Source organism: Scyliorhinus canicula, chromosome 16 (assembly GCF_902713615.1).
Source record: "Scyliorhinus canicula chromosome 16, sScyCan1.1, whole genome shotgun sequence".
NCBI classification, from domain to species: Eukaryota; Metazoa; Chordata; class Chondrichthyes; order Carcharhiniformes; family Scyliorhinidae; genus Scyliorhinus; species Scyliorhinus canicula.
The window spans coordinates 117,259,301-117,286,332 of record NC_052161.1 but is presented as its reverse complement, the minus strand read 5'-3'; the positions used below and the strand labels follow the sequence as shown (position 1 = coordinate 117,286,332).

Here is a 27,032-nt window from a genome sequence, read left to right as displayed (position 1 = left end):
AGTGTTGCAGTAGGCTTTAGTGACAAGTTGGCTGGAGCTGATTGGTTGATTTGAGAAGTGGGGGGGGTTGACTTTTCACGTTGACGCATTTTCACGGTTAAAAAGTTTTGGGGCTCGAAATCTAAAAATAAATAGTAAATCCAATGGGAATAATAATAAAAAGCGAGGAGAGCGACGCGAGGGACTGCGGTTGCTAGGGGGAGGTGGGACGTTGGATGTTTCCGGTTCCGGTCTCTGTGCGGTCCTGGAAATGGCGGTGGATCGGAACCAGAGCGGAATGGGGGCGCACCGGGTTTCGGGGACATGGGTTCTTTTGCTCTTCTCCCTCCTCTCCGTGGCTCAGGGGGCCGGGCGGATGCTGGTGCTGCTGGAGAACACCAACATGAAGGAGACACACTCCATGTTCTTCAGGAGCCTGACAGGTGGGAGCTAGTAGCGGGGCTGGAAGGGTGACCTCAATCATGGGGGCACAGTGGAGGTGGCGTGTAAGATCCTGAAGAGATAGCAAAGGAGCTCAGTCTGGGGGAGACGCGCTAACGTTCATTAATGGGCAGAAAAAAAAGAGCAGTTGATCCAGCAAACCTGTCACATACCGTGATGGCTGGATCATCACGGCTAAACGTTTACCTTCTGCACCCACCCCATACCCCTCCCAAACTTTGCAGCCGTGCAGTGTCCTGGGAGAGGTCAAAATAAACAAGGGGAAAAGAACCAGTGCCAATATTGATGGTGGCACAGTGGTTAGCACTGCCACCTTGGAGCACCAGGGGCCTGGGTTCGATTCCTGTCTTGGGTAACGAGTTTGCTCGTTCTCCCCATGTCTGTGGGTTTTGCCCCACAGTCCAAAGATTTTTAAAAAAATTAGAGTACCCAATTCATTTTTCCAATTAAGGGGCAATTTAGCATGGCCAATCCACCTACCCTACACATCTTTTGGATTGTTGGAGCGAAACCCACGCAAACACGGGGAGAATGTGCAAACTCCACACAGACAGTGACCCAGAGCCAGGATCGAACCTGGGACCTCGGCGCCGTGAGGCCGCAGTGCTAACTACTGTGCCACCGTGCTGCCCTACAGTCCAAAGATGTGCCGTTTAGTGGGATTGGCAATGCTAAAGTTGCCCCTTGGTATCCAAGGATGTGCAGTTAGGTGGGGTGTAACCAGGCCATTAAACCAGAGGTTTTTGGAGTCCAGCGTCCGGGTTGGATGGGAGAGAAACTCCAAATTTAGTCACAAAGCTTGACTGAACTGCAGAGGAGTTGTAATTGTGAGAATTAAGGCAATGAGCAACTTTAAAAGAACAACTTTCTATATGCACTGTATGAATACTAGTTTATGCTATATCTTGCTGTAACTCACTTGTGTATCTTTGTATGTTCCTCATCAATTACTGAAATGCACTAACCTATACCTTTGTTTGAAATCTCCAATTAGATCTAGGATTTAACTTGACATTCAAGATTTCGGATGATCCTGGTTTGTCTTTGATTAAATACGGAGAATTTCTGTATGACCACCTCATCATTTTTTCTCCATCGGTGGAAGGTAAAGATGTCTGTTTCTCCTGCAGTAGATTTCTCACTTGGATATTGCAATTTGATTTATTTCTTCCCCACCACCACCCCCCACCCCGCCAAGCATTCTTGAGCTTCTCTGTTTAAAGAAGTTCACTGGTAGACTGCAATGGCCTCCTTGGAACGCTGTAGCTTCTAATGAACCCTATCTGCCAAAATGTTGGAGGGATTCTAATGTAATGTAAAGTCAGCAAGGTTTAGTGCTAGGGGATATTTCCCACCAATAATTTCCCCTCATTAAGAGACATCTAACTGCTTTTTGATTTTGCAATTTCTCCAATACCTTGGCCATGTTTCTTCTCCCTTCTCAAGGTCATTGAGGCCACTTGTAAATTTCATACTGGCTGACTTGAGATCCGCTATAGAATTCATAGAACATAGCATTCAGCGTGGCCAGTCCATGCAAATGTTTATATTCCACCCTTCCTTCCTCTATTCTCTTCTCCCGTGTGTGCTTATCTAGCCTCCCCTTAAATGTATCAATGCTAATGGTCACAAACCTGTGATGATGAACAGCACTCTATTAGTAATAAAGATTCTTATTGATTTCTTAGTTATTATGGCCTTTTGTTTTATGCTTCCCCACAAGTGGTAAATTTCTGTCTAGTATCGTGGGTGGCATGGTAGCACAATGGGTAGCACTGTTGCTTCACAGTTCCAGAGTCACAAATTCGATTCCCGCTTGGGTTACTGTCTGCGGAGTCTGCACGTTCTCCCTATGTCTGCGTTGGTTTCCTCCGGGTGCTCTGGTTTCCTCCCACAAGTCCCGAAAGACATGTTGGTTAACTGAATTTGACATTCTGAATTCTCCCTCTGTGTCCCCGAACAGGCGCCGGAATGTGGCGACTAAGAGATTTTCACAGTAATTTCATCGCAATGTTAATGTAAGCCTACTTGTGACAATAAAGATTATTATTATAAAACCGTTCCCAATTTTAAGAGACTTCTATTCGGTTATCTCTTTGCCCTCCCTTTTCAAAAGAAGGGACCCAGCTTGTTCATCCTTTGCTCACAGTTTTGATATGAGCCTTGTACAACATTTTGCACTCTCTCGAGTGCCTCTTATCCTTATCCTTTTTTTTATCATTTGCCAATCGGAAATGTACATGAGATTCTACATTTATGGTCCATCTAATGTTCAATACAAGTTTAGCGTAATTTCTTAACTCTATTCCTTTAGAAATGTGACATAATTTGCTTTTTGTTGTGACTATTAATCTTATTTTCCTGATCAGCATTTACCAAAATACATAAATGAGTTCAAATTCATTTGTCAGTTATTTGACCATTCTGCATGTTTAATATCGCCTTGTAATTTGTTGAAATGGTGTTGCCCTCGAATTTAAAAGCGTAGAGTACCCAATTCATGTTTTCCAATTAAGGGACAATTTAGCGTGGCCAATCCACCTAAACGTGCAGATCTTTGGGTTGTGGGGGTGAAACCCACGCAAACATGGGGAGAATGTGTAAACTCCACACGGACAATGACCCAGAGCTGGGATCGAACCTGGGACCTCAGGGCTGTGAGATAGCAGTGCTAACCACTGCGCAACCATGCTGCCCTGTTGCCCTCAAATGTATCTTGTGATCACCTGTAGAGACCGGTGACTTTGAAAAAATATATTTGAATTCTTTGTGACCAATTTAAAAGACTCTCTCAATATTCCATGTTTTAAGACTTTTACTATAGCGAACAAATTAAAAGCAACATTAACAAAGCATTATTTAGTAGGCAAATAATACCGTAAACTACGGAAAAGATGACCCTTATTAATGCTTTAACATGACTGATAACCACACCCCATTACAAAATCCTCTCCAAAGATTATAGTCTTTATTGGAAAACTGCCCACATGCACTTCCAACTTTCAGTGGGTCCGTGTCTTCCTCGCTTCATCGAAATACAGTCAAAATACACTTGCGTCCGTTTTTGGAAAATTTCCAAACTGAATACTAGCAATAATTTTAAAAAATAAATTCAAGAGTGCCCAATTCATTATTTTTTTTCTCCAATTAAGGGGCAATTTAGCGTGGCCAAACCACCTACCCTGCACATCTTTGGGTTGTGGGGCGAAACCCGCGCAGACACGAGGAGAATGTGCAAACTCCACATGGACAGTGACCCAGAGCCGGGATTCGTACCCAGGTCCTCAGCGCTGTAGTCCCAGTGCTAACCACTGCGCCACCGTGCTGCCCCTGAAGAATGATAAAATATCAAATGTCAGCCCATAAGAGAGCTGGGAGCAGGTTTGGCATTTCTCCATTTGTTTCCCAACTGAAAAATCAATGAAATAAGGAATTTGAATATTGGGAGAAAGCCAAAAACAAGCTCATGGAAATGCAAGTTACTTCAGTCAGTTTAATAAATTCACTCAAGTGTAATTTAGAAAAAAGAGGTTGCTTTACGCTGCCATCTGCTTACTAATATGAAAGAAGGATTATAGAGTGGGCATTACACTTGCCACAAGTGTACCTTGTGCTGTATCAGGCACTGAGCAGAGAACTCCCAAAATAAAACCACGTGCTGTAGTTCAGACTCTAACATTCTCTGCCCCCCTCCCCCGAACACACACACCTCAGGCTGATGTAGGTTAGCGTATTCTTCCATGAAACAACATCTGATCTACTTTGGGGGGGGGGGGGGGGGGGGAATAAAGGGTATACAGCTTGGATTAATTCAATTTTGTTTTGATTTCAGATTTTGGAGGCAACATCAATGTTGATACTATTTCCACGTTCATCGATGGTGGTGGAAATGTATTGGTTGCTGCAAGCTCAGACATTGGTAAAAGAAAAATAAATAATTATTACATTTGAAATGTGGTGATTTTGGTAATATGAAGAACATCAAGCGTTATTTTATGCATTTTAATCTTAGTAAAGAAAAAACAAACTTGCATCTATAAAGCCTATCAATATATTGGATGTCCCAAAATGACCTACAGTAAATAAAGTGTTTTGATGTGCCATTATTGTTGTAATATAGAGAATGTGGCAGCCAATTTGTGCGCAGCAAGGTCCCATAAACATTACTGAAATAAATGGCATGATACTTTATCTTGGTGATGTTGAAGAGTGGCACGGTGGTGTAGTGGTTAGCACTGCTGCTTCACAGCGCTGAGGACCTGGGTTGGATCCTGGCCCGGGTCACTGACACTGTGGACTTTGCAAATCCTCCCTGTGTCTGCTCGGGTCTCACCTCCCACAGCCCAAAAAGATGTGCAGGGTAGGTGAATTGGCCATACAGTAATTGCCCCTTAATTGGCAAAAAATAATTGGATACTCCAAATTTAAAAAACAAAACAAACGAAAGTCTTGGTGCTGTTGACTTGGACACCAGCAAACTCCGTTGCTCTTCAGATAGTGAGTGCCCTGAAATCTTATATACATCCATTCAAAGGGGCAGAGAGAGCTTCAGTTTTAACATCTCAACGGAAAGAAAATATTTCCAACCCTGCAGCACCCTCTCAATACTGTATCTATACATAGACTTAGATTATGTGCTTGAGTCTCTGGAGTGCAGGGGGTGGGGGGGACCACATTCCTCTGACACACTCAAGACTGACACATTGTGCAAACATTAATGCAAATATCTTTATAATCCATTAAAGGTTTCATTATCTCATTTTGATCCAAAATCTTAATTTTGCACATTTTATAAATTGTGATTTTCTCAGAATGAATATGCTGTAAATTGAGAGTATAAACTTGTTTTCATTAACTGGGAACAAAATTATAGATACAGATTATCTGTCGTTGGCTGTTCCTGGACAGATCTTTCCTCCTCCAGAGTTATATGACCTAAATAAAGAACAGAAATAGTTCTGCCATCCTATTTAGTGCAGGGTCTTTGTGTCCCTTTAGAATAGAAATGCAGCTAACACTGCATGGAGGTGATTCTTTCCCTGCCTGCTTCACCACCTCCTTTACCGTCCTTTTGAAAACTGGACTCGGTAGGGATAGAATGTTGTGGGATAGCAGTAATCTGTTTGGATAGCAATGTTCTCATTGATCATATCTACCGGCTTTGATAATTAAACTAAACATATAGTGGGTGTAGTGTTATATCAATTGGAAATCTGGCCCTTTAAGTAGCTGGTCAGTACTATTCCTTTGTCTGATCTGTATTTCCTGGATGTGTTTTAAATAAGTGTATTTTTCTGTTGTCAGAAAGTACAATAATTTAAGGTGATGCTGGTTAGATGTCAATAGGAACTGAATATTTTAATGCTTTTGTTGGCCTCCCTTTGCTCAAAATAAATTTATCTCCACTGACTCCACCTAGCTTTTCTGTTCACTTAGGTCATCTCCACGAATGCTTCCAATTTCCCTTTTGCTTCTGATTTTCCCGTATATTTGCTGCGATTTCAATCTTATTCCTCATCGCCATTGATACTTGTCTCTATTCCACATGCCACCATAACTGTGTCACAAATCCATAGTAAACAGTTTGTGTGCCACTGTAAAACCAAATACAGCCCCCAAAGGTTCATAATTTTTTTAGACTTCAAATTCACTTGGCCTAAAGAATTCCTAATCTCTCAAAATTATACATGTTCCCTCCATTTTTCACCCACACCCATCAACATCTTCCAAAATTGTCAGCTATAGACTCTGGAACGGTTCCTGCAGATTGGAATGTAGAAAACATAACCCCACTACAGTCAGGTCCTCGACTTTCCAACATTCGAGTTACAACAAATGGCACTTAACATTAAAAAAAAAGCCCTGTTTCGTACTGTAAGGCGATTATACTGACGCAAGATCTCTCAAACTTCTCACTATTCAGTGAAAATAGGTTATTGAACCTTGGTTCAGGGACAAATCCCCCATTTAAAGCAATGCTCTTAAGGGAAAACTGGTTCCGAGTTACAACATTTCGATGTACAACATTATTTTCAGGAACCAGTTGTGTTGTAAGTCCTAGGGCTTCCTGTATTTAAGAAAGGAGAAAGAAAACGGGATCTACAGACCTGTTCGCCTGCCAGTAAGATGGAAAATGCTCGAGTCTATTATAAAGAATGTGACACTTGGAAAATAATGGTAGGATTGTGCAGAGTCAGCATGGATTTATGAACAAGAAACCATGTTTGACAAACCTATTAGTATTTTGAGGAGGTAACTTGCAGAATAGATCAGGTAAAACCCGTGGATGTGTGCTTTTGGATTTTCAGAAGGCTTTCAATAATGTTCCACACAAGAGATTAGTAAACAAAATCAGAGCACATGGAATTGGGGGTGCTGACATGGATTGAGGATTGTTTAACAGATGGAAAACAGAGTATGAATAAATGTTGGCAAGTTGTGAGTCGTAGGGTACCGCAAGTGTCCGTGCTTGAGCCCCAGCGATTCACAATCCATATCAATGAATTAGATGTGGGGACCAAAAGAATACTTCCAAGTTTGCTGATGACACAAAACTAGTTGGGAGCGTGAGTTGTGAGGGGTTTGCAAAGAGGCTTCAAGGGGTTTTAGTCAGACTGAGTGGGCAAGAATATGGCTGATGGAATATAATGTGGAAAAATGTGGTTACCCACTTTGGTAGGAAAAACAGAAATGCAGAGTATTTCTTAAATGGTGAGAGATTGGGGAGTGTTGATGTCCAAGGGAACCTGGGCAGCCTTGTTAACAAGTCACTGAAAGCTAACATGCAGCAAGCAATTGAGAAAATATTATATCGGCCTTTATGCCTTGGTGAGACTGCACCTGGAATATGTGTGTAGCATTGGTCTCCCTAAGAAAGGATATATTTGCGATCGAGGGAATGTCATGAAGGTTCATTGGACTGATCCCTGGGAAGGCAGGATTGTCCAAATGAGGAGAGATTAAGTTAACAGGGCCTGAATTCTCCAGATTTTAGAAGAATGAGATGTGACCTCATTGAAACATATAAAATTGCTACAGGGCCCGGCAGAGTCGATGCAGGAAGGATTTTTCCCCTGGCTGGGAGTCGAAAACCGTGGGACTTTGTCTAAGAATAGGAGGCAGATTTTTTAGGACTGGGTTGAGGAAGAACTTCTTCACTCGGAGGGTGGTGAACCTTTGGAATTTCCCACACCAGTGGACTTTGGAGGCTCAGTAATTGAGTATGTTCAAGACAGAGATCAATACATTTCTAGATAGTAAAGATATCAATGGATATAGGGATAGTGAGGTACAAGACGAGCCACAATTTAGTTGTTTTGCAGAGCAGGCTCAAGGAGCTGAGTGGCTTACTCCTGCTCTTATGTCCTATGATAAGAGCACTCTAGAGTTAATTGTGGAGCAAAGCAGCAACATCATTTAGGTGCTGGGGCAAGAATAAGGGACGTAATAGGTGGAACATGATTACATTTGCAAAGATGGGAAACACGGAAATTCGGAAATGGCACAATTTTTGCAGGTTCTTTGGGGTTGGGGTAAGGAGTGGTGAAGGGTAAATGCAGCTAGAAATTTCCAGTATCCCTGAAGATGAGTTTAATTTTTGTATTCTTGTTTAAAGGGGACCCTTTACGAGAGCTGGGTAGTGAATGTGGAATCGAATTTGATGAGGAGAAAACGTTTGTTATTGACCATCATAATTATGATATTTCTGATCCTGGCCAGGTAAGGACGTAGGAAAAAATTGTAATGCTTGATCTAATAGTAGTGTATTCTTCACAAGGCAACCTGACTAATGATATGAAAGGTCACTGCAAAGTGACAGCAATTGAATTTGAACATTCTTCTCTCTTTTTTCCCCCCCCCCCCCCCAAAAAATCTGGAACTGTAGATCTTAAGACTTTTTAGTTTAATACGTAATTAATTTTACCTCTGTTAAACTGAGAAATGTAAGTTTTCTTTTTTTAAATTAATTTACAGGATGTGGGCGTCACTGTCTAGTCAGCATTTATTGTCCATCCCTAGTTGCCCTTCAGAAGGTGGTGGTGAGCTGCCTTCTTGAAATGCTGCAGCCCCTGAGGTGAGGTGTAGGTACACACGCAGTGCTGTTAGGGAGGGAGTTCAAGGATTTTAACCCAGCGACGGTGAACAAACGGCGATACATTTCCAAGTCTGGGTGGTGAGTGACTTGGAGGGGAGCTCCAGTGGTAGGGTTACCAGATATCTGCTGTTCTTGTCCTTTTAGATGGTAGCGGTTGTGGGCTTGGAAAGTGTTACCTAAGGAACCTTGGTGAGTTACTGCAGTGCATCTTGTAGATAGTACACATGGTTGCCACTGTTCATCGGTGGTGGATTAAATGTTTGTGGAAGCGGTAGCAAATAAGCGAGCTTTTGTGTCCTGGATGGTGTCAAGCTTCTTGAGTGTTGTTGGAGCTGCACTCATCCAGGCAAGTGGAGAATATTCCATTAAGCTCCTGACTTGTGCCTTGTGGATGGTGGACAGGCTTTTGGGGGGGGGGGGTCAGGAGGTGAATTACTCGACGTAGGATTCCTAGCCTTTGACCTGCTCTGGTAACCACGGTATTTTTTTTAAAATTTAGAGTTCCCAATTCATTTTTTCCAATTAAGGGGAAATTTAGCGTGGCCAATCCACCGACCCTGCGCATCTTTGGGTTGTGGGGACGAAACCCACGCAAACACGTGGAGAAGGTGCAAACTCCACACAGACAGTGACCCAGAGCCGGGATCGAACCTGGGACCTCGACGCTGTGAGGCTGCAGGGCTAACCCACTGCGCCACCGTGCTGTCCCAGGTACCTCAATATTAACATGGCTCATTCAGTTCAGTTTCTGATGAATGGTAACCCCCCAGGATGTTGATAGTGTGGGATTCAGCAATTGTAATGCCATTGAATGTAATGGGGAAATGGTTAGATTCTCTTTTGCTGGGGATTGCCTGGCACTTTGTAGCCATTTAAGTCCAGATATTGTCCAGGTCTTTCTGCATTTGGACTTGGATTGCTTCAGTATTTGAAGAGTCACGACTGGCGCTGAACAATATACAATCATCAGAGAATTGTAATGCCGTTGATGTCGTGGGGCGATGGTTAGATCCTCTTTCGTACAAGATGGTCATTTGTCAGCCAAGCCTGGACATGTCCAGCCCTTGCTGCATTTGGACACGAACTGCTTCATTATTTGAGGGGTCGTGAATGGTGCAGTCATCTGCGAACATCCCCACTTCTGACCTTATGACGGAAGGGCAGCCATTGATGAAGCAGCTGAAGATGGTTGGGCCTAGAACACTACCCTGAGGAACCCCTGCAGTGATATCCTGGATCTGAGATGATTGACCTCCAACCACCACAGCCATCTTCCTTTGTGCCAGGTATGACTCCAACCAGCGGGGAGTTTTACCCTTGATTCCCATTGACTCCAGTTTTGCTTGGGCTACTTTATGCTATACTCAGTCAAATGTTGAAGGACAGTCATTCTCACCTCACCTCTGGCATTCAGCTCTCTTGTCCATGTTTAAACCAAGGCTGTAATGAGGTCAGAAACTAAGTGACCCTGGCAGAACCAAAGCTGAGCATCTGTGAGCAGGTTATTGCTGAGTAAGTGTCGCTTGATAGAGCCACTGATGATCATTCCAGTACTTTGCTGATGATGGAGAGTAGACTGATAGGGGGTAATTGGCTGGGTTGTATTTGTCCTGTTTCTTGTGTACAATACACCCGAGCAATTTTCCACATTGTTGGGTAGATGCCAATGTTGGATTGTATTGGAACAGCTTGGCTAGGGATGTGACAAGTTCTGGCGTACATGTCTTCAGTATTGCTGGAATATTGTCAAGGCCCATAGCCGTTGCAGTATCCAGTGCCTTCACCTGTTTCTTGATATCATGTGGAGTGAATCGTATTGGCTGAAGACTGACATCAGTGATGCTGGGGACTTCTGGAGGAGACCAAGATGGACCATTGACTCGGCATTTCTGGCTGAAGATTATAATAATAATCTTTATTATTGTCACAAGTAGGCTTACATTAACACTGCAATGAAGCCACTGTTAAAAACCCATCAGTCACCACACTCCGGTGCCTGTTCGGGAACACTGAGGGAGAATTCAGAATGTCCAGTTCACCCAAAAGCACGTCTTTCGGGACTTGTGGGAGGAGACCCATGCAGACACTGAGAGAACGTGCAGACTCAGCACAAACAGGGACCCAAGCCGGGAACCGAACCTCAGACCTTGGTGTTGTGAAGCAGCAGTGCTAACCACTGTGCTAGACCATTTCCGAGGGCATTAAAGAGTCAACCACATTGCTGTGGGCCTGGAATCACATGCAGGCCAGACCAGGTAAAGACGGCAGATTTCCTTCCCTAAAGGACATTATAGTGAAACAGATTGTTTTTTATGACAATGGTTCCGTGGTCATCATTAGACTTTTAATTCCAGATATTTTATTGAGTTTAAAGTCCACCATCTGCTGTGGTGGGATTCGAACAACAGTCCCCAGATCATTACCTCTGGGTCACCAGCGACAATATCACTTAAGCCATTGCCTCCTCTAGTGCTGAGAAATGGAACGCATTTCCAATTTTGCAACCTAATTTGAGAATCAAACTCGTCCGTCAGCTATGGGACATATATTTAATAAATTCCAACAACTTTCAATATATTTTTAAAGTAAGAAGTCTTACAACACCAGGTTAAAGGCCAACGTTTGTTTCGAATCACTAGCTTTCGTAGCGCAACTCCTTCATCAGGTGAACGAGCTGGGTTCCGAAAGCTAGTGATCCGATACAAACCTGTTGGACTTTAACCTGGTGTTGTAACACTTCTTACTGTGCCCACCCCAGTCCAACACCGGCATCCCCACATCATATTTTTAAAGTAATTATGAATTGTGCCACAAAGTGGTTAAAAAGAACTGTTAAATAATCTCAAAGACTGATTCATAAGAAAGAAAAGTTGACTCTAAATGCCTCTTTGTTTCCAAAGCATACACTGATCATCGCTGATAATGAACAACTACTGAAGGCTCCCACTGTTGTGGGGAAACAGCCAAAGAATCCCCTTTTATTTCTGGGAGTTGGGTAAGTAGAAAAGGTGTTTCTTGCTCTTTTACTTTGTAGCCAAACAAAATCAACAATTGGTTACAGACTTGACCGTGAAACACAGCTCTGTTATGATTTAGGGGTGGCGTGGTGGTTAGCACTGCTGCCTCACGGCGCCGAGGACCCGGGTTCGATCCCGGCCTTGGGTCACTGTCCGTGTGGAGTTTGCACATTCTCCCAGCGTCTGTTTGGGTCTCCACCCCACAACCGAAAGATGTGCAGGTTAAGTGGATTGGCCACTCTAAATTGTCTCTTAATTGGAAAACAAAATTGCGAACTTGGAGGCATGTAGAATGAATACAAGAACAAGTCGTACTGGAGAAATACGTTGAAATTACAACAACTTAAAAATAACAAGGATAAAGGAGGTTGGCAGCAATCAGAGGGATTTATTATAATTTTAAAAAAAATTTAGAGTGCCCAATTCATTTTTTCCAATTTAGGGGCAATTTAGTGTGGCCAATCCACCTAAAACGGCACATCTTTGGGTTGTGGGGTCGAAACCCACGCAAACACGGGGAGAATGTGCAAACTCCACACTGACAATGACCCAGAGCCAGGATCGAACCTGGGACCTTGGCGCCGTGCTGCCCTAGATTTATTATAATTAACTGTAGTATGTGCTCTTTACTGTTACTTGGAACAGACCAGATTGTAGTGAATGTAGGTAGTTTTAACGTTTGGCATGTTGGGAGGGTAAGAGTAAGGAAGTGATTTGACCAGCCAAAAGGTATTTAGTCATGTGAAACTCAGCCAGAAGGCTCGTCAAATGATATGGGTGTTGTGGAATTGAAACAAGTTGTTGTACTCTTTGATCGCCCAGTGGCGAAGCCATGCTAATGAAGGCAGCTGATGATGAGTGGGAAATTTTACGTATTGGCCTGTGAAAGAAATTAGTTTGATTGGATGGTTTAAAAAATTTGATACTACTTATCAACTATATGCCATTTGGACTCTTATGACTATGAAAAGGGCGGCACTTGGCACAGTGGTTAGCACTGCAGCCTATGGCGCTGAGGACCCTGGTATGAATCCTGGTCCTGGGTCACTGTCCGTGTGGAGTTTGCACATTCTCTCCTTGTCTGCGTGGGTTTCACCCCCACAAGCCAAAGGTATGCAAGTTAGCTGGATTGGTCATGCTAAATTGCCCCTTTAATTGGAAAAAAAAAATTGGCTACTCTAAAAAATTTTTTAAAACTGTTCCTACTGAGTCTTTGATGCAACAAAAATTCCCAGGTGCTCTGCAGTCGCGGGTCAGACAGGAGGGGAGAAGTGATGGGAGCTGCCAAAAGGCATCGAGGAGGCTGGCTTTGAGGCACCATTATGGTGGGGAGGAGGAGATATAACAAAACAGCATGGAAAATCTAGGGAACATTCCAGAGTGTGGAGGAGCGATAACGGAAGGGTCTTCTAGCATTGATAAAGTGAGTGGGAGAACATGGAATGGGTGACCACCATGCAGAGCAAGAGGACTGGGCAAGCATGCTGAAATTGCCTGTGGCCCCTCGGGAGAAAGCCGCTTTTGTTGCACTTCGGCACAGCAGAGGAGTAAAAAGTATCGGAATGCAATAATAATAGTTATTGAGGATTCAATTATAAGAGGAATAGATGGGTGTTTCTGTGGCAGTAAGTGAGACTCCAGGATAGTATGTTGCCTTGCTGTTTCTGAGAATGGGGTCCTGAATCTAGATTAAGGAAACTAAGATGGTATAAGGCGTGCGTTGGCTATGATAGAATGATACTTTACTTTTAAAAAAAATAAATTTAGAGTTCCCAATTAATTTTTTCCAATTAAGGGGCAATTTAGCGTGACCAATCCACCTACTCTGCACATCTTTGGGTTGTGGGGGCAAACTCCACGGGCAGAATGTGCATACTCCACACGGACAGTGACCCAGGGCTGAGATCGAACTTGGGATCTCGGTGCGTGAAGCTGTAGTGCTAACCACTGCACCGCTGTGCTGCCCACTAGGAATGATACTTAAAGGGATGACGGTGGATAGGCAATGGCAACCATTCAAAGAGCGCATAGGTGAACTGTGACAATTGCTCATTCTTGTCTGCTGCAAAAACAAAACGGCAAAGATCACCAAACCATTGCTTACAAGAAAAATTAGAGATGGTTTTAGATCCAAGGAAGAGGCACACAAATTGGCCAGAAAAAAACAGCAGACCTGAGGATTGGGAGCAGTTTAGAATTCAGCAAAGGAATTGATTAAGAAGGAGAAAATAGAGTGTGAGAGTAAGCTTGCTGTGAACATAACAATTGACTGTAAAAACTTCTGTAGGTATGTGAAGAGAAAAAGATTGGTGGAGACAAATATAAATTCCTTACAGTAAGAAACTGGGGAATTTATAATGAGGAACAAAGAGATGGCTGACCAACTGAATACAAACTTTGGTTCTGTCTTCACAAAGGACGACACCAATAACTTGCTAGAAATGTTGGATAACACCGGGTTTAGTGAGAGGGAAGAACTGAAGGAAATTGGTATTAGTAGGGAAATTGATGGGATTGATTGCCAGTAAATCTCTAGGGGCTGATAATCTACATCCCAGAGTACTTGAGGCAGTGACCCGAAAAATAATGGATGCATTGGTGGCCGTCTACCAAGATTCTGTAGACCCTGGAACAGTTCCTACAGATTATAAAAAATTAGAAGGTAGTTGATGTAACCCCAATATTTAAAAAGGGAGGTAAAGAGAAAACAGGGAATTATATGTTTCTATAAGAAACATATAAAATTTTGAAGGGAATAGATAGGATAGAAGCAGGGGGGTTGTTTCCACTAGCGGATGAAACTAGAACTAAGGGCATAGCCTCAAAATAAAGGGGAGCAGATTTAGGATTGAGTTGCTGAGGAACGTCTTCACCCAAAGGATAGTGAATCTGTGGAATTCCCTGCCCAGTGAAGCAGTTGAGGCCACCTCGTTAAATGTCTTTAAGACAAGGATAGATAGATTCTTGAACAGTAGAGGAATAAAAGGTTACGTTGAGTGGGCTGGTAAGTGCAGCTGACTCCACAAAAAGATCAGCCATGATCTTATTGAATGGCGGAGCAGGCTCGAGGGGCCAGGTGGCCTACTCCTGCTCCTTATGTTCTTATTATAGATCAATCAACCTGACATTGGTAGTGGGGAACATTATAGTGTCCATTAAAAAATATTTAATAGCTGAGCACTTGGAAACAGTGGCAGCATCGGATAGAGTCAGCATGGACTTACAAAAGGGAATATGGTTTATTTGGCTTTCAAATGGCTTTTGACAAGGTCCCACATAAGAAATTAGCATGTAAAATTAAAGCGCATGGAAATGGTGGTAGTGTACTGAGATGGTAGAAAATTGGTTGGGGACAGGAAACAAAAGAGCAGAAAGTGCTTTTTCCTAGTGGCAGGCACTGGCTAGTGGGGTACCGCAGGGATCAGTGTTTGGACTCCAGCTATTCACAATGTATATGAATGATTTTAGATGAGAGAACTAAATGTAATACTGTATCTCCAAATTTTCAGTGGACACAAAACCTGGGTGAGAAGGTTAGCTGTGAGGAGGATGCAGAGATGCTTCAGTGTGATTTGGACAAGCTAAGTGAGTGGGCAAATGCATGTCAGATGCCGTATAAATGTGAGGTTATCCACTTTGGTAGCAAAAATATAAACTATTATCTGAATGACTATAGATTGAGAGAGGGGACTATGCACAAGACCAAAGTATCCTTGTACACCAGAAGCATGCAGGTGCAGCAGGCAGTGAAGAAGGCAAATGGTATGTTAATAATCGCTTATTGTCACAAGTAGGCTTCAATGACGTTACTGTGAAAAGCCCTGAGTTGCCACATTCCGGGGCCTGTTCGGAGAGGCTGGAACGGGAATTGAACCCGCGCTGCTGGTCTTGTTCTGCAATACAAGTCAGCTGTCTTAGTCCACTGTGCTAAACCAGAGGATTTGAGTATTGGAGCAGGGTTGTCTTGCTGCAGTTATACAGGACCTTGTGAGACGACACCTGGGCGTTCACAGTAAATTCATTGCAGTGTTAATGTAAGCCTACTTGTGACAATAAAGATTATTATTATTATTATTATTGAGGGAGTCCAGAACCAGGGTCACTGTCTGAGGATATGGGGTCGACCATTTAGGATTGAGATGAGGAGAAGTTTCTTCACCCAAAGGCTGGTAAGCTTGTGGAAATCTCTACCACTGAAAGCAGTTGAGGCCAAAACACTCTGTTTTTCAAGAAGGGGTTACATATAGCTTTTGAGGCGAAAGGAATCAAAGGATATGGGGGTAAAGCGGTAACAGACTGAGTTGGATGATAAGCCATGTTCATAATGAATGGCAGAGCAAGCTCAAAGGGCTGAATGACCACCTCCTATTTTCTGTGATTCTGGAGGCAAAAGCAGCTCTGAGCATTGTTTTGGAGTTGGAGGAAATGTAATACAGGAACCAACAAAGAAACTAAGTAAGTACACCAGGGGAGAGGGAGGCACTGTTATCTGTTCAAGGAACAAGCTTGAATGCTGAGGTTAACATTTGTGCATTGATGTGTATTAGCATCATGTGTCAGAAAATTATGATAGATTTTCTGTGCAGACCAACTCTTTGTTTCATTTAAAACCTGCAATTAGAGCAACTTGCATCCATCAGCCAAAACCTCAAATGTTTCTTTGTTTTCTTTCTAGTATGGTGGCAGATCCTGATAACCCGCTTGTACTAGATATCCTGACTGGATCCTCCAGCTCTTACTCCTTCTTTCCAGACAAGCCTATCACACAGGTAACTCTTGTGTTCAAACTCCAAGTTGTGGAATGATCCTCTTCTCCCGCTGAACTCGCTGCTGGAGTATGGTTCCACAGGCAATCTCTGGCTCTGCGTTTAAGTGACATACCGGGTACACTGAGTTCATATTGGGCACTCCTGTGTATATAATGTTCTGTTGGGCATAATTTTGTGCTCTATCCATGTACACCATCCTCTTCATTTGAAATAAAAATAGAAAATGCTGGAAAGTCTCACAAAGACTGGCAGCATCTGGAGAGAGAAACAGAACTTCAGAGCTTTTTGTTTAGTGCTGTTCGTTTGAGTTCTTTTCCAATTAAAACATGTGTTGGAGCTGAACATGCTTCAAATAGTACTGCATGGAGTACGTGACGGCCAATAGTTCATCTGTAATAACAGGTAGCTAACTGTAAAATAGGAAGGGAAAAGGCAACCAGATTTGTGACAAACATCTAGCTTTTTCCTCTTGTACTAGTATCCTCACGGTGTGGGTAAAAACACCTTACTGATTGCTGGACTCCAGGCCCGGAACAACGCTCGTATGGTCTTCAGTGGCTCGATTGATTTCTTCAGCGATGCCTTCTTTAACTCTCCTGTACAAAAGGCCACCCCAGGAGCTGAGAGGTAAGACGGGTGCCAGAGGATCAAAATACTTGCAAGTTATAAGATTTGTCATCAATAACTTGTACTCCTACTGGTTCATGTCACCGAATTGCAAAAAGAAAACTTGTCATTTTTAAATATTTGTTCTTGGGAGTGTGGGTAATACAGACAAAGTTACATTTATTGTCCCCAAGAAGGTGGTGGTGGCCTCGCTTCTTGAACCATTGCAGTTCTTGTACTCTCTCCATAGTGTTAGATAGGGAATACCTGAATTGCCAATGAAGCAATGATGATATATGGTCAATCTGGATGAACACTTGGGGATGATGGGATTCTAAGAGGATTGTTGCTTTTCTTGGTGATCGTGGTCCTGATGAGGGATGTGTAATTGAAGCATGCTTTGCTAGTAACTACATTGGACCTTTTATAGATGGTACATACTGCAGCTATTGGAGGAGGGAGTGGATATTGAGTCTTATGATGAGGACAGCAATCTAGTGAACTATCATGCCTTGGATGGTGCTAAGCTTGTGTCAAATTGTGGCTGTACCCACCCAGGCGCATGGTGTGTATTCCAGTTCTGACATGAGCATTATGGATAATGAGGAAATCTAAGGGATCAAGAGTTGTGAGCCACTAATTGCAGAGTACCCAGCCTCTCCTTCATTGTTGATGTAGTTGGTCCAGTTCAGCTTTTGGTCAGTTGTGAACTGAAGGATGTTGATGGAGGGACTCACTGGTGTCATTGAAACTAATTGAGAGCTGTATGGGCATTACCTGATACTTGTTGGGCTACATCATAGTCTGGATTTCATGAGCTTTAATAATAATTATAATAATAATAATCTTTTTATTGTCACGCGTAGGCTTAAATGGAGGAGTTGGGTGTCAAAAATTGTCTTCATTTTAAAAATTCTCAACCTTGTTTTCCAATTCCTCTATGGTCTCCCCCTTCCCTATCTCTGTAACCGTTTACACTCTGACAAGCCTTCAAAATGAAATGAAAATCACTTATTGTAATGAGTGGGCTTCAAACAAAGTTACTGTGAAAAGCCCCTAGTCGCCACATTCCGGCGCCTGTTCGGGGAGGCTGGTATGGGAATCGAACCGTGCTGCTGGCCTGCCTTGGTCTGCTTTCAAAGCCAGCGCCTCTGATTCCGGTCTCTTATGCATTCCTGATTTTAATCTCAGCATCATTGGTGACTATTGGTTGCCTGGGTCCTGAGCTTTAGAGGATATCCTCCTTGCACCTCTCCGTTTCTCTACTTCACTTTCCTCCTTTAAGACGCTCCTTTCCCAGCTCTGGGTCACTGTCCGTGTGGAGTTTGCACATTCTCCCCGTGTTTGCGTGGGTTTTGCCCCCACAACCCAAAGATGTGCAGAGTAGGTGAATTGGCTAAGCTAAATTGCCCCTTAATTGGAAAAAATTAATTGGGTACTCTAAATTTATTTATTTATTTATTTTATAAATGCATTTAGACTATCCAATTATTTTTCTCCAATTAAGGGGCAATTTAGCATGGCCAATCCACCTAGCCTGCACATCTTTGGGTTGTGGGGGTGAAACACACACAGACACTGGGAGAATGAGCAAACTCTGCACAGACAGTGATCCAGGGCTGGGATTCGAACCCGGGTCCTCAGTGCCTTAGGCAGCAGTGCTAACCACTGTGCCACCATGCTGCCCCTGGGTACTCTAAATTTATTTTTAAAAAGACGCACAGTAATCTCTACCTCTTTGGTCAAGCTTTTGGTCATCTGACCTGATATCTCCTTATGTGACTCAGTGATATTCTACAATTGTGAAGCATCTTGGGCTGTTTTATTATGTGAAACGCTATTTAAAAATTATATATTCAGTTGTTGAAATTATTTTTTAAAAACAATATATTGTGGCTTGGTAAGCTAACAAATACTTTGCAAAAGGGAACTAAATGAATATGTTTTATAATGAGATTGTGGGGATTGTGCATATTTTGACTTCAGCGTGGTTTTTAAAAAAAATATATGTTTTTATTCTCCTTTTTCACAATTTCTCTCCCGAATTTACACCCAACAACAATCAATAACCAACAACAAATATCTCAAACCCCATAACAGTAACAACGATCCCATCCTCCCACCATGCCCAGACATCAGCCTGCATGTTAACATAAACAAATGACAAAGAAAAAAAAGGAAACCGGGATTGCCCATAGCCATCTTTAACATACAACTCCAGGGTGGTTTTTAATCTAATTTCAGTCTGTAGCAGATTTTGCTGTGCAATGAAACCTCTTTCTTCTGCTGGTTGTTCAATTTCCAGGGAATACTTTTCATCGAAAGCATGATTTTGGGAATGTGAAATTTTAAACAAGTAACATCTTTGAACCCAAGAATTTATTTGATCAGGAGCAGTTGTGCATCTGGTGTGCTGAATGATTAGTCTGGTGGTATACTGTAATTCAACACCAATAAGTGTCACTCCTGGCAGTAGCCATTATAGGATATCTCTGAAGTTGTGAAGCTGAGAATAGGGAATGCATAATTTTCTGGTTGTAACATTGCTAGGGGGACAGTCAGTGAGAAGAGCATAGGAGCAAGAGCAATCCATCTGGCTCCTCGAGTCTGCTTCGCCATTCCAGAAGATCATGGCTGATAATTTTGTGGGCTCAGCTCCACTTACCCAACCGCTCACCGTAACCTTTTATTCCTTTACTGTTCAAAAATTGTAGAGTATAAAATTTGGAGCAAGGTGTGCAGGTCACTGCCCACTCTGCGGTGTGAATTTGACAGTATAAAATTATGCTAGAGTTTGATGGAATATAAACTTTTTCTTGAATATAGATTCTCAAAAACTGGGAACTATGAGCTGGCAGTGGCACTGTCTCGCTGGGTGTTCAAAGAGGAAGGAGTTCTCCGTGTTGGAAAGGTGTCTCACAATCCGGTGGGAGAAACCAAGCCACCAAATGCCTACACCATAACTGACCTGGTGGTAAGTACTAATTAATTTGATACTGATATTTGACATATATAACTTATTGTGGATACAGAGCAACACCATTGCCTCTCAACATTTTGGATAAACTCCATCGGTTAAATCAAATTGTGTATGTGGGCAGAGACTGTTACACACCACTAAAAAGCAATACTATAATGTAATTATCACAACCTGCTGACATTTTATTGACTTTCTGATTTGCACTTTATCCTTTTTATTATTCACATACAAGTACCTAAGTTTCTTTAAAGTCTGATAACAGTTCTCTCTAGCAAAGACTTAGCTATGATACTGCAAGAGTTTGAGGCGTGTTTTGTGATATGTCATGTGTCTTGGCGCAGGAGTATAACATTGTTATTGAGAGGCTCTCCAACGGGAAATGGGTCCCATTCGATGGCGATGACATTCAGTTGGAGTTTGTTCGAATCGATCCCTTTGTTAGAACTTACTTGAAGAAAAAGGGTGAGTAGAATCTGTACAGCGCCAATGATTGGAAAACATTGTGAAATTTAGCTGTTTCTGGACTAAAGAGCGGAGTATAAATATACGAATAAAGTTTGACCTTGCTGTTATGGCACCCTGTGCTAGTGTGTGGTCAATTCCAGGCCCACTTGACCCGGAGTCACAACACTGTTGAAATTAACTTTTATTTTTAAATACCCGAGGTCTTCGGCTGCCCAATAACTACAGTCACCGGGTTTGTAAATTTAAGCACAATTAACTTTTTATTATTAACATTAACTAGAATTAAATAGGCAACAAGTACAGCTGGTTAACTACTATTTAATCTCTAGCCCCCCCTTCCCTTTTAACTTGCCCCACCCGTTATAATGTATTATATACACATACACACACCAAAGAAAAAAGGGGTGTAAAATAATGATAAAAGTAAAAAAATAAGAATCTTTGTTTCATATAGCCATCTTCCAATTGTTTTTTTTGTCAGTCCAGGCTTTCAAATAGATAACTCTTCTTTTGGCTTGTAATGGTTTTCACTAGTCTCACAGAAATAGCAGGCAGCAGCATTTGAAGGAGAGAGTCAGGGTCTAGAGGCTTCAGCCTTCAGCAGTAGGAAGCAGAGCAGAGAGACAGCTGGTTTCACTTTGAGGGTCCAGTGACATCTGCCGGGATCTCTCCCAAAAAAAAAACCACCTGGCAGGACCCAATCACTGTCTGTTGCTGGGCAGGATACTGTCCCTGGCCAATCCATGGCCACCAGCCTACCAATTGAAACTAATCCCTCCAATCTGCTGGGTCGCATAAAGTCTGCGCTCTTCTGCCCAAAAAACAGAACTTCATAATACAATGTATTATTTTTGCAACTTTTGAGTTCTTATGTCTCAATTAACTATCCATGGACCAAAAATGATAAAGACAAAATAAAAGAAATTGGAACTAACAGAATCAACAGGAAGGGCCCTTACAATGCATGTTCAATATCTAATGTTTTACCATAAATCAGATAATATGTTCGTGCTGCTCCCATAGAGGAGTGTGGAATGGAGAAAGGAGTTGGGGTTTGGCTCTGAGAGAAGCTGCAAGTGTAAAATATTGAACTAGTTTAGAATAGAGATTCCATTGCCTCCAAGCAGAAAGTCCCGTTTTCTCTCTCCCTCACGCTCGCTCTCTCTCTCTCTTCTTTCTCTCCCCCCCCCCCCCCCCCCCCCCCCCCCCCCCCCTTCAATTAACATTCCAGGTTAATGGCACTTTGGAATTTAGAAATGGTGGGAAAAGGGATGTCATGAATTACATGGAGGATGTTGGTGGGAAAAGTTAAGAATCATAATCTAGGGACAAACAATGAAGGAGATTGAAAGATTATAAGCAAGGTTTGTTCACAATGGAAAGGAAAATTGCGAGAAATTACAGACTACCATTACAAGGGGACATACATTTAAGGTGAATGGTGGAAGATATAGGAGGGATGTCAGAGGTAGATTCTTTACCCAGAGAGTAGTGGGGGCATGGAATGCACTGCCTGTGGAAGTAGTTGAGTTGGAAACATTGGGGACCTTCAAGCGGCTATTGGATAGATACATGGATTACGGTAGAATGATAGAACATAGAACAGTACAGCACAGAACAGGCCCTTCGGCCCTCAATGTTGTGCCGAGCCATGATCACCCTACTCAAACCCACGTATCCACCCTATACCCAACACCCCCCCCCCCCCCCCCCCCCCCCCCCCCCCCAACCTTACTTTTATTAGGACACTACGGGCAATTTAGCATGGCCAATCCACCTAACCTGCACATCTTTGGACTGTGGGAGGAAACCGGAGCACCCGGAGGAAACCCACGCACACAGGGGGAGGACATGCAGACTCCACACAGACAGTGACCCAGCCGGGAAGGGTGTAGATTAATTTGTTCTTGATCAAGGACAAAAGTTCAGCACAACATCGTGGGCCGAAGGGCCTGTTCTGTGCTGTATTTTTCTATGTTCTATATTTAGCGTTTGATTTGAGATGTTAGTGCTGGGAAATGGAGCTATTTCCATTTAAGGTATCTGTCAGCGTCAAGCAACATCAAATTGACAAACTCAATTCAAGGTCTCTTTTAGATGGGAGACTTTGATCTCATCAACCTAGATTGGAGGAAAGAATGCAAGGAGAAAAAGCCAGGAAATGCAGTGCTGGAGTTGGCATCTGCCATGTAAAGTACTTTGTTTCTCTCCTTTTTGTTGGCCTATCCACTTCTGTTTACCTTATTTCTACCTTTCCTATCTATTCAGCTTGAGAATGGATTTTGTTGCAATGGATGTAGAGCTTATCCATGCAGGTTATCAGACTGAAAATGTTGAAAAATCTAAATTGAGGAAGTTCTACAACACCAGGTTAAAGTCCAACAGGTTTATTTGAAATCACAAGCTTTCGGAGCGCTGCTCCTTCATTAGGTGACTTGCCCACCCAGTCCAGCGCCGGCATCTCCACATCACGAGTAATCTATCTATCTTGTTTTCCCAGGTGGCAAATACAGCGTGCAATTCAAACTGCCTGACGTTTATGGTGTGTTTCAGTTTAAAGTAGATTACAACAGGCTTGGATACACCCATCTTTACTCTTCCACCCAGGTATGCATCTGCTAAACAACTGAGTAGCAACATTGCTTGACGTTTAACTGAATTCATTGTGTATAGGTATATAAAAGCCTCACAAATATCAAAAATATTTACCTGAAGTCAATGCTGGTGACACATGGAAAATGCTGGTGGAGACCGTTACCTCGTTGGGTCTTTGTTAAACAAAATAATTTCCCATTCACTGCTCTATTATGTTTAAATTGGAATCGTTCTGATCCTAGAGTGTGATTTTTTTTTTTAAAGTTTAAAGTACCCAGTTGTTTTTTCCATTAAGGGGCAATTTAGCGTGGCCCACATACCTACCCTGCACATCTTTGGGTTGTGGGGGTGCAACCCATACAGACACGTGATCCTACAGTATGATGCCGCTGCTTGTGCAACTGCTAATCATTCCTATGACAGGCAGCTTTCACTGGCAACAGGGGAAATAAATTGGGGGAATGACGCCAAATTAGGAGGGACAGATGGGAGGAGGAAGTTTCAAAGGGACATGAGCAAATTGAGTGGGAAAAGTCAAATAGAATTCAATCTGGATAATTGAGGTCGTCCACTTTGGACCCGAGAGAGCAAGATAAACTGCTGTGTTTTCTAACCGGTGAGATACTAGGAACTCCAGAGCGGCAGGCACACACATGGCTGGTAGGCAGGAATAAAAAACAGTCACAAACGCTAATGGAATGTTGGCCTTGACTTCAAGAGGGCTGAACAACAAAGGAGAGCAAAGTAGAGTACAGAGAGCATGTTGTTATGCTTCAGTTGTATAGGAGCCTTGATTAGACTCCATCTAGAGTACTAATTGTGTTTTGGGCATCACACCTCCAGAAGGACATATTTACCAAGGCTTTATGAAATTGTACATTTTGATAGCGTGGTGCTTTAATACACGTTGCATCTATGGTCCTTGGGAGCTATGTGAATCATGGGATTGAATCATTTGTTTGGTTTGTGGGGAGGGGGGTGATGCTACATGTCAGCTGTGGGGACAGGTTATACTAAATGAATCACCAAGAAAAGGCCCTGAATAGAATTTTGCATTTGCAGGTAATATCCGTTTTCGTGATTAGCAACTGTTTCACTTTCGTGTCATTAACTTTTTTTTTGTAGGGCTGTATTTCACTGCAGGGGAATATCTTTTTTTTTGTTTATTCTCTACCGTCAGCCATTCTGATGCCCAGTCATCTGTAGTGGAAGGACAGAGAATGCGAAGTTGGTGTGGGGCCTTGTATTTACAACCCATGATTGAGTTGGCAGATATTGTTTCATGTGACCGTTTAGAGGCGAATAGAAGAATGACTTTTCTTACTCTAAACCTAACCAAATCTGTCTCTCTCTCTTTCTCCCAGGTATCTGTTCGACCTCTCCAGCACACTCAGTATGAACGTTTCATTCCCTCTGCTTACCCATATTACGCCAGCACCTTCTCCATGATGGTCGGACTGTTCTTATTCTCAGTGGTCTTCTTGCACATGAAAGAGAAAGAAAAGGCAGAGTGAGCTGGGATTGCAGTGTGCTACATTCTTGGCATCAGCAATGCTGAGAGTTCAGTTGGTTTAAATTGGTGATGGATGGGTGCAAATTCTGGCCTTTTGTACTGGTGATACTGGAGCTCATACAATCTAGGTTGCAACTAAGCTTCACGTCCCATTTATTGTTGACACCTTCGTTGTTCAGAGGTTAACCATGAACTGCAGGTTACTGAAAGTGGATGCATACATTCTCCTGGTGCTAATTGTTGAATTTCTGTATTGATTCTTATTTTGCTAAGGAAGATAAATATACTTTTGTGAATAAAAGTTGGCTGAGCACCAGGTGTTCATAGTCCATTCGGAGGATTATCATTGTTTTGTGGCTTGGTCAGATGGAAACTGTCGGAAACTATTAGATCTCTTTGGTTCTTCACTATTTAAAATGATAGCTCCATAAACACAAGAATAAGAAAAAAAGGAAGTCTTTGCATTTGTCTATCACCAGTTCAAATCAGGTGCCTGAGTGTGTTACTTTAACCACTTGGTCTCTCTTCAGAGGGATCTACCCCTTCTGGCCAATAAGAGATTAAAATGAGCTGGGAGAAATGTATTTTCATTGATCTGTTGACAATTGTTTAATTTATAATGTTTCCCTCCAGTTTTCCAATCTCTGCACCCACATTGATGTAACTTTGCTCAAAATTAATTTTCCAGACCATCGGAAATAAAGTTGAACATTCCATTTATTGTGGTTTCCATTTCTTTTAACTCCAGATGTGTTGTATGGTCAGGTCCACTTGCATAAATTTTGTCTCACTTACTGTCCATGAGGTGGTGTCTTGATATTCAACAAAATGGCCCAGACTTCCATTGCTGCTAAATATGCAGTAGGACGAAGCCTACATTGTGTTCGTTTTAGAAGACTGGTAAATGGTCATTATTTTTGTACTCACTTTTGCTGGAGCGCAGACCTCCTACATTGCTCTTTGTGATCATCTGTCAAATGTCAGCTGGCTATTTTACTACGGTGGTGGGAGAACATCAAAGCTATAACCTGTTGTATTCTGTGGTGTCATCGTTATCAAGAATACACACAACATATATTTGTTTAACTGAAACGATGATTTATTGTCAAACATGTGGAAAGATAGTTAACAGATTTATGGACAAAGTTACTTGAAATACTTGGGAGCTACTCTTAAGTGCGACTGTCCTGTTGTATGTCCTACTACCAACTGGTGAGTGTCCCACGTCATGTGATCAAGGGTGGCACTGTGGCACAGTTGCTTCACGGCTCCAGGGTACTCGGTTCGATTCAAGCTTGGACCACTGTCTGTGCAGAGTCCACATTTTCTCCATGTCTCCGTGGGTTTCCTCTGGGTACTCTTGTTTCCTCCCACAGTCCAAAGATGTGCAGGTTAGGTGGATTGGCCATGATAAATTTCCCTTAGTGTTGCAAAAGGTTGGGTTGGGTGATGGGTGGAGGTGCAGGTTTAAGTGGGATGCTCTTTCCAAGAGCTGGTGCAGACCCGATGGGCCGAATGGCCTCCTGCACTGTAAATTCTATGATTCCAGGTCTGACACTCCATCAGCTGGTTGGAGGTCACATTGCTAACTTGCGTACAATACAATTCACAGGCCAATCATCGCATAACCCATCTTGCCTATGAATGCTGAGAGCAGTTTATCACCAGACTGCCATTTTGGCTGAGTGCTAGTGGCTCAGTAGGCCAGATGGTTCAAAGTAAGATATAATAGAAAATGTACATTTTCATATTGACAAAAGGCTTTAATCAGTGTTAAGGCAGAGTGTTAGAACTGTGCCTTGAAAGGATTAGATTTAAAACTAGCTTTTGAGGCTGAGGTTTTTAGCTGCTGATTCAAAAGTATTTCAATTTCTGAACAACCTACATTCCTTCAGGGAAAGGGAAGCAATGTTTGACAGAAGGGTGTAATTCCTAAATTGTGCTTCATTTGGGATTTAATTAATTGAATTAATGCAGCAAATAACTGGGAACTCTTGCAGTTGATGCTAAATGGGTGTCTTTGTTTTGGATTGTGGAATAATATCTGAAAGCAAGGATGCATTTTTGTAAAGTCCTCATCAATGGACGGGTGTCATGATTAGCACTGTTGCTTCACAGTGCCAGGGACCTGGGTTTGATTCCTGATTTGGGTCACTGACTGTGCAGAGTCTGCACATTCTCCCCATACCTGTGTGGGTTTCCTCTGGATGCTCCGGTTTCCCCCCTCAAGACCAAAAGACATGTTGGTTTGGTTAATTGGACATTCTGAATTCTCCCTCTGTGTACCTGAACAGATGCCGGAATGTGGCGACTAGGGGATTTTCACAGTAACTTCATTGCAGTGTTAATGTAAGCTTATGTGTGACACCAATTAAGATTATTATTAATGTAAGCCTACTTGTGACAATTAAAGATTATTATCTGGACCGTTGGGTTATAATATGGAATGCAGTGAAAAACTTGTTAGGATGGGATGGGGGGTAACAGTATAATGGGTACTGAATATATTTCCTCATCAAGATGGCGGTGGGACGGCGACATGTACTCCAGC

General features: G+C 42.5%; 1 protein-coding gene across 1 annotated transcript; it reads left to right on the top strand.

The window, feature by feature from the left end:
- Positions 1-202: 202 nt before the first annotated feature.
- ddost (dolichyl-diphosphooligosaccharide--protein glycosyltransferase subunit (non-catalytic)) lies at positions 203-25,201 on the top strand. The gene is made up of 11 exons (XM_038821904.1): positions 203-422; positions 1,436-1,546; positions 4,274-4,360; positions 8,057-8,160; positions 11,437-11,531; positions 16,229-16,322; positions 16,801-16,949; positions 19,755-19,902; positions 20,250-20,370; positions 22,874-22,980; positions 24,333-25,201. Exons 1-11 carry the CDS (start codon positions 251-253, stop codon positions 24,480-24,482), a joined length of 1,338 nt encoding a protein of 445 aa, XP_038677832.1. The 5' UTR covers positions 203-250; the 3' UTR covers positions 24,483-25,201.
- Positions 25,202-27,032: the final 1,831 nt, after the last annotated feature.

What these genes read in the sequence shown, in the direction of transcription:
- ddost (XM_038821904.1), top strand. Translation starts at nt 251, where the DNA reads ATGGCGGTGGATCGGAACCAGAGCGGAATGGGGGCGCACCGGGTTTCG. An exon ending in GCCACCCCAGGAGCTGAGAG is followed by an intron (nt 16,950 to 19,754) that starts GTAAGACGGGTG and finishes TCTTGAATATAG; the next exon opens with ATTCTCAAAAACTGGGAACT. An exon ending in ACACCATAACTGACCTGGTG is followed by an intron (nt 19,903 to 20,249) that starts GTAAGTACTAAT and finishes GTCTTGGCGCAG; the next exon opens with GAGTATAACATTGTTATTGA.